We start from the raw sequence: 13745 nt of genomic DNA on the forward strand, positions 1-13745 counted from the left end.
TGGGCGGTTGTCTTTTGAAGAACATTTGACGACCGTCTCCAGGAGAGCTTTCTATCAGGTTCGCCTGATCCGCCAGTTGCGTCCCTTCCTGGACCGGGATGCCCTATGCACAGTCACTCATGCTCTCGTTACCTCTCGCTTGGACTACTGCAATGCTCTCTACATGGGGCTCCCCTTGAAGAGCACTCGGAGACTCCAGCTAGTCCAGAATGCGGCTGCGCGGGTTATTGAGGGAGCGGTTCGGAGCTCCCATGTAACACCTATCCTGCGCAGACTGCACTGGCTACCTGTTGTCTTCCGGGTGCGCTTCAAGGTATTGGTTACCACCTTCAAAGCGCTCCATGGCTTAGGACCGGGATACTTACGGGACCGTCTACTGCCGTCTTCTACCTCCCAGCGACCGGTGCGTTCCCACAGAGAGGGACTCCTTAGGGTGCCGTCAGCCAAACAATGTCGGCTGGCGGCCCCCAGGGGGAGGGCCTTCTCTGTGGGGGCTCCTACCCTGTGGAACGAGCTTCCCCCTGGACTTCGACAATTACCTGACCTTAGGACCTTTCGCCGCGAACTTAAAACCTATTTATTTCGCATGGCTGGACTGGCTTGATTGTTAAAATTTTAATTTAATTTAATGGGTTTTAAATTTCTGTAATTTTATAGGGTGTAATTTGTATTTTAAATTTCTTTGGCCAATTGAATAAGTTTTTTAAGGGTTGTTCTTAATATTGTATGTGTTTGTGTTTGTATTTTATTTGGTTGTTCACCGCCCTGAGTCCTTCGGGAGAAGGGCGGTATACAAATTAAAATATTATTATTATTATTATTATTATTATTATTATTATTATTATTATTATTATTATTATTATTATTATTATTATTATTATTATTATTATTATTATTATTATTATTATTATTATTAACGACCACAATTCGGCCCAAAATTTCTGTTGCTACCTGAGACAGTTAAGTGAATTTTGTCCCATTTTATGGCTTTTCTTGCCACAGTTAAAGTTAAAGTTTCTTGCCACAGTTAAAGGAATCATTGCCGTTATTAAGTTAGCAATATGGTTGTGAAGTGAAATCTGGTTTCCCCGCTGACTTTTGTTTATATAAGATGATCACATGACCCTGGAACACTGCAACCGTCATACATATGAAGAACCAGTTGCTGAGCATCTGAATTTTGATCACATGACCATGGTGATGCTGCAATGGTCGTAAATGTGAAAAAGATCACTTTTTTTTTCCAATGTCATCGTAACTTTGAATGGTCGCTAAATGAATGGTTGTACGTCAAGGACTATCTTTAACCAATGCATAGTTTAGGGTTTATCCTTGGTTTCAATATGCAAGTAGCTTTGACCTGCTATCACAATTGGAATTTTTGATCACTAAATAATGCAATCATTAACTGAGCCATCGTGTCACTAGACTCCGCTTCATGACCATTTTTATTGTGGTCGTTAAGTTCAATAATTGTGTTGAACCAATCTGGCAATTTGGCAACATCCAATTGATGTTGCTTGTCAAAAAACGGCTGAGAAGATTGCAAATGACAACTGCGTGTCCACGGGATGCTGCAGCTAGGCATCAATGGAAACCAATTGCCAAGAGCCCTAATGGCAGTCAGATGGCACAGCAGGGGTGGTGCAGCAGTCATAACTTTGAGGACAGGTGGTAAATCACCTTTTTTACAAGGCTGTCATAACTTTCATTAAATTGGCTTATGATTAAATGAATCATAAGCCAAGGACTACCGGTACAGTATTGCCACAAATCCAGCCAACCAGTCATAAAAAGGAGCCATGCCCATCTTTGACTGACACACTACTTGCACCTTTAACTGAACTGACAAACCTCAGTGATCAATGTCTAAATAACTTTGGGCAGCACATTTTACGTAGAGCTATATTTAGAAATGGTCTAGAAACTGCAACTAATCTAGACCCCAGTTAAGCTACATAGGGAAACACCAGTCTTGAAGGCTAAACACCAGTCATGGAGCATTAAATTTCTGCCTGTGACCTATGGACCCCAATTTAATCTGTCTTGACTTCAAACATTTAAAAGACTGCTTCCCTCAATTCCATCTAACTCCCCCGCCAGCACTAAAACAAACTGCTTGAACCCCCAGAAGTCAATATGGTTCGTAATAGCAGGGCCAGCTTAATGACAGCACCCCAATTATGAAATTTTTTGCTGAGGGAAGTACAACTTGGGGTGGGGGGTCCTTGGTGGTCTCTGAGCTTGACTGTTTTCTTGCAAACATTTCATTACCGAACTAAGTAACATCATCAGTTTGAAAACGGCACTCCCTTACTAGCACCGATGAGGTAACCAAGATTGGTAATGAAATGTCTGCAAAAAAAAGCAACCAAGCTCAAAGACCACCCAGGACCCTTCATTTCAACCTTGAGCTACAAATAATTCCCTCAACAACAGCAAACTAGTTACTAAACCGGCATTACTATTAACCTTCTCATCGTTCCTATCACCCATCACCTCCCACTTATGACTGTAACCTTGTTGCTGGTATCCTTAAGATTTATATTGACTGTTTCCCTATAACCATCATTAAGTGTTGTACCTTATGACTCTTGACAAATGTATCTTTTCTTTTATGTACACTGAGATGTACAAGACAAATCCCTTGTGTGTCCAATCACACTTGGCCAATAAAGAATTCTATTCTATTGTAAATATTCTCCTTTATAAGTACAACTCGCCCTAAGATGTTTTCATTAGGCAACTGTTAAAGAAAACCTTTAACATACAAACCAAGATTGTATGATTTCAGTTTTCAAGGACCAGCAATCTTTTAGACACTGTCCAGATTGTTTTTCTATTTACAACGATTTTTTTAAACGATTATTCGTTTTATTTCAGGATTTCTTTCAGATTTTTATTACTTTACCTCCAGAAGGAAATAGGATACAGAAGTAAAACATACAGCACAGCATCCTACATATTGTGGCATGTGTTAAATTCTAAGTATCTTAATATAACATAACCTGGAAACAGCAGACTTCGTCCCAGACCACTGTTACCTGCTTAAGTTTACTATGATGGATAATTTCTTGGACTAAATGAAAAAAAGTAAGCACAAGTCAAACAAACCCCTTAAGTTCATGGGGGGGATGGGAGGTGGTGGGAATCTGAAAATCATCCGGTGTTCTCTCAATGTATGATCATCTCTTGTGTTTCCCCCCTCCCCGCACACAATATTTTGATTTAAAGCTTGGAAACAGAAGGATTGCATTTTCATAGTCAGGCAAACAAACCCTACCTTGAAAAGGACTGTTGGACTGCTGGGCGAGGGTGAGATGCTCTTCACTCAGGAAGTACACAGGTTGATGCTGGTTTATTTCCACGCTGGTACAAACGTTGCTGTCCCCGTGCAAGAAGAAGGTGAACGAGCAAGACAAGTGCTCACTAAAGAAGAAACAGAAGACAATGAAGTTAATTAGCTTATGGACATGCTAAGAAGGTCGCTGGGCAATGTTTAAAAAAAGGGGCACCTCTTAAAAAATTAACAATCTTTTTTTTTTTAGAATTTTTATTTTTATTGGCCAAGTGTGATTGGACACACAAGGAATTTGTCTTGGTGCATATGCTCTCAGTGTACATAAAAGAAAAGATACCTTCATCAAGGTACAACATTTACAACACAAATGATGGTCAATATATGAATATAAATCATCAGGATTGCCAGCAACAAAATTACATTCATACAGTCATAAGTGGAAAGAGATTGGTGATGGGAACGATGAGAAGTTTAATAGTAGTGCAGATTTAGTAAATAGTCTGACAGTGTTGAGGGAATTATTTGTTTAGCAGAGTGATGGCCTTCGGGAAAAAACTGTTCTTGTGTCTAGTTGTTCTGGTGTGCAGTGCTCTATAGCGTCGTTTTGAGGGTAGGAGTTGAAACAGTTTATATCCAGGATGCGAGGGATCTGCAAATATTTTCATGGCCCTCTTCTTGATTCGTGCAGTATACAGATCCTCAATGGAAGGCAGGTTGGTAGCAATTATTTTTTCTGCAGTTCTAATCTGACTTAAAGCAGCCAGTATGTGTAAGTTGAGAGCAGAATCTTAGAGGCTACCGATCAGTTGGCCTCCATTTAACAAATCACAGTCTAAAGTGGCTGATCAGAAACTACAGTACAGATAGTCCTCGAGTTACAGCAGTTCATTTAGTGACCATTCAAAGTTACGACAGTACTGCAAAACCTGACTTATGGTTGTTTTTCACACCGCTGCAGCTTCCCCATGGTCATGATAAAAATTCAGACGCTTGGCAACTGACTCATGTTTACGACGGTGGCAGTGTTCTGGAGTCATGTGATCACCTTTTGCGGCCATCTGACAAGCAAAGTCAGTGAGGAAGCTGGTTTCACTTCACAACCCTGTCACTAATTTAATATTGATATTAATACTGATTGATTGATTTTAATATTTGGGGTTTTTAGCGGGTTTCTTAACAGGGTTTTTTATCTTTTATATTTTACTTAATAGTTTTAACCATACAGCAGTCTAATTAGATTTTTAACTTTGTTATGACTTCGCCAACTTCCTGACCTTCGAACCTTTTGCCGTGAGCTTAAGACACATCTATTTATCTGCGCAGGACTGGACTAGAATTTTAAATTTTAAATTTGGTTTTAACGGGGTTTTATTATTTTATTGTGGTTTTAATATTCGGCCGTATTTAATAAGTTTTTTAAATTGGGGTTTTAACTTGTATTATATGTATGTTTTACTAGGCTGTAAACCGCCCTGAATCCCTTGGGAGATAGGGTGGTATAAAAATATGATTAAATAAATAAATAAATAAATAAAATTTTAAATGGTTTTGGATTATTGTCGTTTTACTTGCTGTCTTCGGAGAAGGGCGGTATAAAAATGTGAATGAATGAATGAATGAATGAATGAATGAATGAATGAATGAATAAATAAATAAATAAATAACTGCAGTGGTTCCTGAGTCCTTCGGGAGAAGGGCGGTATAGAAATTTAAATAATTTAAATAATAATAAATAACAGTGATAAGAGAAGTTGTAAAAAAGTCGACAAAATTCACTTAACAAATATCTCACTTAGCAACAGAAACTTTGGGCTTGATTATGATTGCAAGTCGAGGACTACCTGTACAGCAATAAGATTTGTGGGTCCACTATGGTGGCAGTATTAAACCTTGTACTGCCAGTGTAGGTATTAAGATTATTTTTTTTAAGTGATATAAGTAGTCCTTGATTTGTGACCCCAATTGAGCCCAACGTTTCTGTTCCTAAGCAGGGTATTTGTTAAGCAAGTTTTGCCCCATTTTACAACCTTTCTTGTCATAGCTGTTAAATGAATCATTGCAGTTGTGAAGTCAGTAGCATAGCTGTTAACGGAATCTTTCTTCCTCCATTGTCTTTGCTCATCGGGAAGTCACAAAAGGGATCACATAACAAAGACACACCCACACACGCTGCAACCGTATAGGACAGGGGTCTGCAAACTTGGCTCTTTTAAGACTTGTGGACTTCAACTCCCAGAGTTCCTCAGCCAGTTTTGCTGGAAGTTGAGGTCCACAAGTCTTAAAAGAGCCAAGTTTGCAGACCCCTGGTATAGGGGAAACACCAGCTGAGATTTGGGAGGTTGAGTTCAAATCCTCATGCAGCCAAGGAACTCATTGGTCGGCTGGCGAAACAATGTCGGCTGGCGGCCCCCAGGGGAAGGGCCTTCTCTGTGGGGGCTCCCACCCTCTGGAATGAACTTCCCCCAGGACTTCGTCAGCTGCCTGACCTTCGGACCTTCCGCCGCGAGTTGAAGACCTATCTATTTATTCGTGCAGGACTGGCATAGACATTTTTAGTAGTTTTTATTATTTAGATCTAAATTTTATGGGGTTTTATGGTTTTAAATGGATTTTAATCTGGCCTAATATTTAATAAGTTTTTTTAATTATTGTTTTATTGTGTACTTTCTACTGTTTTTTATTTGGCTGTGAACCGCCCTGAGTCCTTCGGGAGAAGGGCGGTATAAAAATCTAAATAATAATAATAACAACAACAACAACAACAACAAAAACAATAACAATAATAATAATAGGGACACATTTTTCAAGGATAAATTTGGATGGCGATAATATGCAGTCATGACCCAGGAAAAGGAAAGAAAATTCCAGGAGTGAAAATCACGTGACCCAGGGGATGCTGCAACAGTCATGTGAAAAACGGTCGTAAGTCACTTTTTTCAGCACAGTTGTAACTTGAACAGTCACTAAAGGAGTGGTTGTACGTCCTTGATGTAAGAACTTTGTGTAAGATAACACAAAAAGGATTCAGATCCTGCCTCGACTTGCACATTGCTCCTCCGTATTAATGCAACCACTACATATTAAAAAGTATGTTTAACATCGTCATCAAAGCAGGAGATCAGGGCTTTATTTCTTTCCAAAACTCATTTGATAAAAACAAAAATCCGATCTGGAATATGGTACAAAAGAAGAATAACAAAACGAATGCGAATAAGCAGCTTATCGTTCAGAATTAGGATCTCCAGTATTTTGCAGCACTCATATCTTTCACCAAATTATTTTTCAGCAACCTTTGAAGAAACATACCTGTTTTCAGATCTAAATAGTCTGAAGCTGCAATCGAGAAAAAGAATCTGGCTATCTAAATTGGCAATTCAGTCTTTAGATTCAAAATACTACGAAATCAGAACAACATTAACAAAAGAGAGGCCTCAAAAAAAAAAAAGGAAAAAAAACTAAAACACTTAAGGGAAAATATATTTGGCAGGACTGTTTAAAATTAATTTGTATTCCAAGATCTTTAATTACTAATGAGTATTTCAGAAAACAAAACAAAACAAAAAACTACACCACGGAAACATACTCTCTCCCTTTCAATTAAATTGCAAGTAAATTAACAATAGTGATGCTTAATGTTATTCTGGCAATTCTCAAACGCAACCCCAGGAACTAACTTGTCCCCTGTTGTTCCAAGGGAAACAGAAGCACTGAAAACCAGGACTTAATGTTGTGGTTCCCAAACCGGGACACCACAACAAACCCAAAGGGGCACAGTGGGATTACCTTACTATGTACTAAACAAAACAGCGAGTGATGTCACTGCAGAGCCCTAGGGCGTCATTGCACACAGTTTGGCAAACACTAGTGGCGCTGCCAACTAAGACTGTGAACCAAGTTTGACATCTCAGACTTAATGTACGAAACTCGACCAAATGCAGCTGGGTATTGTTTGCTAAGTTGCGTCCAACTCTTCACAATGGTTTCATTACTAAAGTAGTTAACACTCAAGCACTGATGATGTTACCTAGTTTGGGTAATGAAATGTCTGCCAAAAAAATCCAAAAAAAACCCCACCAAGCTCAGAGAGCACCAAGGGCCCCACAAAGATCCTGACCCTGTGCCACCATGTTTGGTGCACTCTCCTCTCCTTTTTAGGGATGCGGTGGCTCAGTGGCTAAGACGGTGAGCTTGTCGATTGAAAGGTCGGCAGTTCAGCGGTTCGAATCCCTAGTGCTGCTGTGTAAAGGGGTAAGCTCCTGTTACTTGTCCCGGCTTCTGCCAACCTAGCAGTTCGAAAGCACGGAAAAAAATGCAAGTAGAAAAAATAGGGACCATCTTTGGTGGGAAGGTAACAGCGTTCCGTGCGCCTTTGGCGTTGAGTCATGCCGGCCACATGACCACGGAGACGTCTTCGGACAATGCTGGCTCTTCGGCTTTGAAACGGAGATGAGTACCACCCCCTAGAGTCGGAAACAACTAACACGTATGTGTGAGGGGAACCTTTACCTTTACCTCTCCTTTTTAACATCTATATTAGGCTTCTATGTGAGCTCATCCGCTGTTATGGGGGGGATCAGGAGTATGATGGTGATATCCAATTATGTTTCTCCACCTCTGGAGATTGAAGTGATGCCAGGAATGACTTATCCCAGTGTCTGGAGGCTGTGAGGATCTAGATGGGGTTGGCAAGATAGAATAGCTTCGAAGCCATCAGTTCCAGGCTAGATGGGGTTGCCTCTTTGGGTATGTCACACAGTGAAATGGAGAGATGAAAGGGAACTAAGATTGGTAAGAAATTTGTTTATCGAATTTAGAACGTGCCCATCTCCCTCGCAGTGGGAGTTTGGCCAATGTACAAGTGAAATATGAAAACTGCAATAAGAATTATATTAAGTGGTAGAAATGCAGGCGGCCCCCATTATTCCAACCTACAACAGCGGTCAGTGGAATCACGGATAAAAAGACCTCCAGTATATAGTAACTGACGAAAAGGTTCTGTAAATAGCAATCAGCTGGTGTCTAGGCAGAATTTCAGAGCTGAATAAACTAAATTAACTGGGCAAGGTGAATAAACTGAATTAACTTTTTCAGGGCTGGATTGGTTATAGTAACCTAGTTATTATAGAGGTAGTCCTCGACTTAGGACCACAATTGGGCCCAAAATTACTGTTGCTAAGTGAGACAGCTGTTCAGAGAATTTTGCCCACAGCTCTGAAGCGAATCACTTCAATTGTTAAATTAGTCACACAATTGTTAAGTGAATCTGGCTTAGGCTGCAAAATGTGATTACATGACCTCAGAATAACGCAACCATCATAAATATGAGCCAACTGTCAAGCATCTGAAATTTGATCACCTGACCATGGGGATGGTGGCAACGGGACAACGGTTGTGTAAAAACAGTCATACGTCACTTCTTTAAGTGCCATTGTAACTTCAGACAGACACTAAATGAACTGTTCTAAGTCAAGGAGTACCTGTAGTTTTACTTAATGATGATAGATAGATAGATAGATAGATAGATAGATAGATAGATAGATAGATAGATAGATAGATAGATAGACAGACAGACAGATAATCTGTATTGTATTGTATTGTATCTGCTAAACAAATAATTCCCTCAATACTGTCAAACTATTTACTAAATCTGCACTACTATTAATCTTCTCATCGTTCCCATCACCAATCTCTTTCCACTTAGGACTGTATGACTGTAACTTTGTTGCTGGCAATCCTTATGATTTATATTGATATATTGACCATCATTTGTGTTGTAAATGTTGTACCTTGATGAAGGTATCTTTTCTTTTATGTACGCTGAGAGCATATACACCAAGACAAATTCCTTGTGTGTCCAATCACACTTGGCCAATAAAAAATTCTATTCTATTCTATTTTTATTTATTTCTTTATGGCGTACATCACCCAGAGTCACTGGTTGAGACGGACAGCTATAGAAATTAATCGTAAGTGGTTAGGGCCTGGGATGGCACTATTGATGTAGAAGGGATGAAGTAGAGTAGCTGGGCTGGGCTGGGGAACTATGGCCCTTTAATGACTTGTGTGAGTTGAACCTTAAGTAAGCTCAAAATGGCACAGAGAACAAAACTACATACCAAAAATCTGGATATACAAACACTTTTCTGCAGAAATGTGTCTGCAATTATCATCCATAAATATACAAAACTGCATACGATAAGACTGAAGGATAATGAGGGCCATGAACATAAATATAAATACTGTGTCAAAACTATTTTCTAAATTTTAAATTTTTTTAAAAAAGATTTATTACTATAATTTATATACTCCAAGGAGCTATTCCCTGACTAAATTACTTTGCCAATGGACCCAATGAGAACTAAATTTATTTTAATATTCAGGTGAACATTATATAAAAAAGAGCCTAAAAGATTAAAAATAAATTCATACCAATATTTCATATAAGGCAGGGTGTCAAACTCACAGCCCATGGGCCAGATACACTGGCCGTGCCCAGCCCCAGTTTAGAGAAGGGGGGAAGTCATGATACGTCACATGACGACGTGACACCACGAGTTTGACACCACTGATACAAGGGGTGTCCAACGTTGCCAACTTTAAGACTTACGGACTTCAATTCCCAGAATTCCTCAGCAAGCATTCTGGGAGTTGAAGACCACAGATCTTAAAGTTGTCTAGGTTGGACACCCATGCTGTAGATAGTTGTCTGTTCCATCCATATTTGTATTAGACAACCACACAATCTGAAGCAAATTCTCGGAAATTTTCTTGCAACAACAAAACACAAGAGCCAGCTCTTTCGCCTAGCTCAGGCGTGGGGAAGGATGGCTCCTTTATGACTTGTGGACTTCAACTCCCAGAATTCCTGAGCCAGCTGGCTCAAGAACTCTAGGAGTTGAAGTCCACAAGTCATAAAGGGGCCATAGTTTCCCACCCACCCGGCCCGGCTATTCTACTTCATCCCTACATCTGCACCAATAGTTCCATCCCAGGCCCCAATCACTTAACATGCAGCTACAGGCACTTTCAAATTCTCTCCATCTGAGGTGATGCATGCTGTCATCTGTCAGCAGTGCCACCCTAGATTCTATATAGGACAAACATACCAGATGATGTGCAAAACCATTAACCAGTTCAATCTCAGGATTGAAAATAGGAACAAACTTAAAGCAGCATTTTTAATCTCCCAGGACATTTCAGTACAGATTTCCGAATGGGCAGTTTTGGAAGAAAGGAAACTCTGACAGCACAACTGAATGGGAAACCAGCCTACCTATCAAAGAGGTTTCAAGCTATATCAGAAGGATTTAACAGCACAATGAGTTCTTAATACTTTACAATTGTTAAGTGATAAGTGCTCCTTATCAGTCGAACCCCTCTGTGCATCTAATGAAGTGAACACCAGCTCAATGTAAACTCATGCCTTGAATAAAACAATCTCAACAAATGCTACCAGATTTTCTGAATCTTGACTAGCACCGTGTTTTCAACCTTGGCAAGTTAAGGATAGATGGACTTCAATAAAGGAGAACATTTATAGCTCAGGGTTGAAATGAGAGGTCCTCGGCGCTCTCTGAGCTTGGTTGTTTTCTTGCAGATGGTTCATTATCCAAACTGGGTAACACAATGAGAGTTGATGACCTTCAACTCCCAGGATATCTTAGGCGGCCGTGGCACCCATCCGAAACATGCCAAAGTTGAGAAACACTGCCCTAATATGACTCTCCTCCTACAACAGTTCCCTACCAAGTTCATTAACCTGGCACATGTTTATAAACGCCTTGTCACTTGCATTTTAAGCATCTATCCAAGACATTTCAAGGACACGCTGAGACATTGCAACCACGCTTACAAAAGAAAAATTCTAGTGAGTTAAAATTGGTATTAAATGATAAGACAAAGACAGACAAGGGATTTATTTCTATGATCTTCTCACCGTATTTCAATGAACGGCATGAATGCTGTATAACAGGGGTGTCAAACTCAAGGCCCGGGGCTGGATTCGGCCCACGGGAAGCTTAAGAGTTGGCCCGTGGGGCTGTCCTGGAAACAGCGAAGGACTGGCCCATGGGGCCTCTGCCAGTGAAAATAGAGCTTTGGAGGGCTGCATGCGGTTGCAGGAGGCAGTCGTAGCTGAAAATGGAGCTCGTGAGCCCATTTTCGCTGGCAGAGTGCTCGGGCCGCCACAGGCGCCCCCCCCCCGACACAAGTGACATTGAGCTGGCCATGCCTCCCTGGCCACGCCTCCCCCCAAGATCAAACATAACCCTAATGCGGCCCTCAATGAAATTGAGTTTGACACCCCTGCTGTACAACATTGGCAGCATTAACACACAAAAGCATGGAAGAAAAACAAAGTCTTCACGACAAAAGTAAAAACAGTTCCCACCCACTCTCAAATGATGGGAAGCATTGCACATGATCTGCTGGTAAAGACTCAACAGAAGCTAAAAGGTTGGGAGAGGGGGGTTTGTTTCCTTAAAAGACATTCAGGTACAGAGTACCTTGACTTACAGCCACCGTTAAGCCCAAAATTTTGGTTGCTAAGCGAGACAATGGTTAAGTGAGTTTTGCTCCACTTTATGACCTTTCTTGCCACAGATGTTAAGTGAATCGCTGCTTCTGTTAAGTTAGTAACACGGTTGTTATGCGAATATGGCATCCCCCGTTGACTTTGTTTTCAGAAGGTCGCAAAAGGGGATCACGTGACCCTGGGACACTACAAGCAAAGTCAATGGAGAAGCCAGATTCACATAACAACCATATAACTAACTTAATAACTGCAGTTTGACTTAACAACTGTGGCAAGAAAGGTCGTAAAATGGGGCAAAACTCATTTAACTGTCTTGGTTAGCAATGGAAAATTTGGGCTCAATTGTGATAGTAAGTCGAAGGGTACCCATATTTTACTTTTCGTGTGCCTGTCAATTAATTTACCTTTTCCGTTAAGGCAGTGCTGAGCTTCAAAAAAACAAATGAAGCCATTATACAGTGTAAGATTTTGTGTCCTGATGTCGGGGTCAGTCTGTGCTAGATCTTTAAGCATTAGCTCAGAAACAGATTCAGCCTTCATTTTAAACTGGCTATGAGCCAGTTCCAAGCAGCTGTAGAGTAGCTTACAGACAAATGAAAATAGACCAGATCTTGTGGCAGGGACAAATTTCTCTGCATAGAAACAAGAAATTCAGAAGTCAAGTAATTGGCAATGAGGTTTTAACCATTTTGGCCATTTACTTTTGTACAAGAAGGTACTTGGGAAAATTACAGCCAAATTGCTGTTGAAGAAACAATACAGAAAAGCCCTAGATAATTAAAAGATAAGCTTAATCATTTTGTAACTGAGATGCGATTGATGTTATTAAGCAATTTCACTGATAAAAAAAATTAAATTGAAATTGGAATTTAAAACTCTGCCAGTCCATAACAAGGCCCTCTCTGACATTTTCAAAAAGAACTCCACAAAAGAGAAGAGAACAGCAACAAAGATGATTAGGGGACTGCAGGCTAAAACATACGAAGAACGGTTGCAGGAAATGGGCATGTCTAGTTTAATGAAAAAAGGACTAGAGGTGACATGATAGCAATGTTACAATATTTGAGGGGCTGCCCCAAAGAAGAGGGAATCAACCTATTCTCCAAAGCCCCTAAGGCAGGAGAAGAAGCAACTGATGGAAACTAATCAAGGAGAGATATAACCTAAAACTAAGGAGAAATTTCCTGACAGTGAGAACAATCAGTGCAACTTGCCTCCAAAAATTATAAAAGTTCCAACACTGGAAGTTTTTAAGAAGAGATTGGATAACCATTTGCCTGAAATGATATAAAGTGTCCTGCCTAAGCAGGGGATTGGACTAGAACAGAGGTGTCAAACTCAAGGCCCGGGAGCTAGATGCGGGCCGCTGGGTGCTTAGATCTGGCCCGCTGGGCTGCCCTGGCAACAGCAAAGGACCGGCCCGCAGTGGCTCTGCCAGAGAAAACGGAGCTCGGAAGGGCTGCCTTCGGCCCTCCTGAGCTCCGTTTTCACTGGCAGACAGTTGCAGGAGGCCATCGCAACCAAAAAGAGAGCTCGCGAGGGCTGCAGGCATCACTCCCAAGCTCCGTTTTCGCCGGCAGAGGGTTGCAGGAGGCCGTTGCCGCCGAAACGGAGCTTGGAAGCCTGTTTTCGCTGGCAGAGCTCTTGGGCCACCTGAGATAAGTGATGTCAAAGCTGGCCACGCCCATCCTTGCCCCCCAAGGTCAAACACAACCCTGATGCGGCCCTCAATGAAATCGAGTTTGACATCTCTGGACTAGAAGATCTCCAAGGTCCCTTCCAACTCTGTTATTCTATAAAAGAAAGGCCTCTTCCAAAGCTTGTATCTCTCACTCTGGGTTTTGATGGGGGCTCAGCAATGTTTACTTCGTTTATTCTTCTAGACTTCCACCGAAGTGTGGCAAACTTTTC

The 13745-nt window shown here is 40.9% G+C and overlaps 1 protein-coding gene across 3 annotated transcripts in view; it reads right to left on the reverse strand.

Annotated features, from left to right (window-relative positions):
* Positions 1 to 13745, reverse strand: part of MED13 (mediator complex subunit 13) — a 167757-nt gene that overhangs the window by 97596 nt on the left and 56416 nt on the right. For all 3 annotated transcript variants that reach the window (XM_058164115.1, XM_058164114.1, XM_058164116.1), the window contains exon 4: positions 3284 to 3429. In XM_058164115.1, coding sequence (XP_058020098.1) covers positions 3284 to 3429 — 146 coding nt within the window. The remainder of the gene's footprint in view (positions 1 to 3283; positions 3430 to 13745) is intronic.

The sequence above is a fragment of the Ahaetulla prasina genome, chromosome 1, assembly GCF_028640845.1.
Source record: "Ahaetulla prasina isolate Xishuangbanna chromosome 1, ASM2864084v1, whole genome shotgun sequence".
Taxonomy (NCBI): Eukaryota; Metazoa; Chordata; class Lepidosauria; order Squamata; family Colubridae; genus Ahaetulla; species Ahaetulla prasina.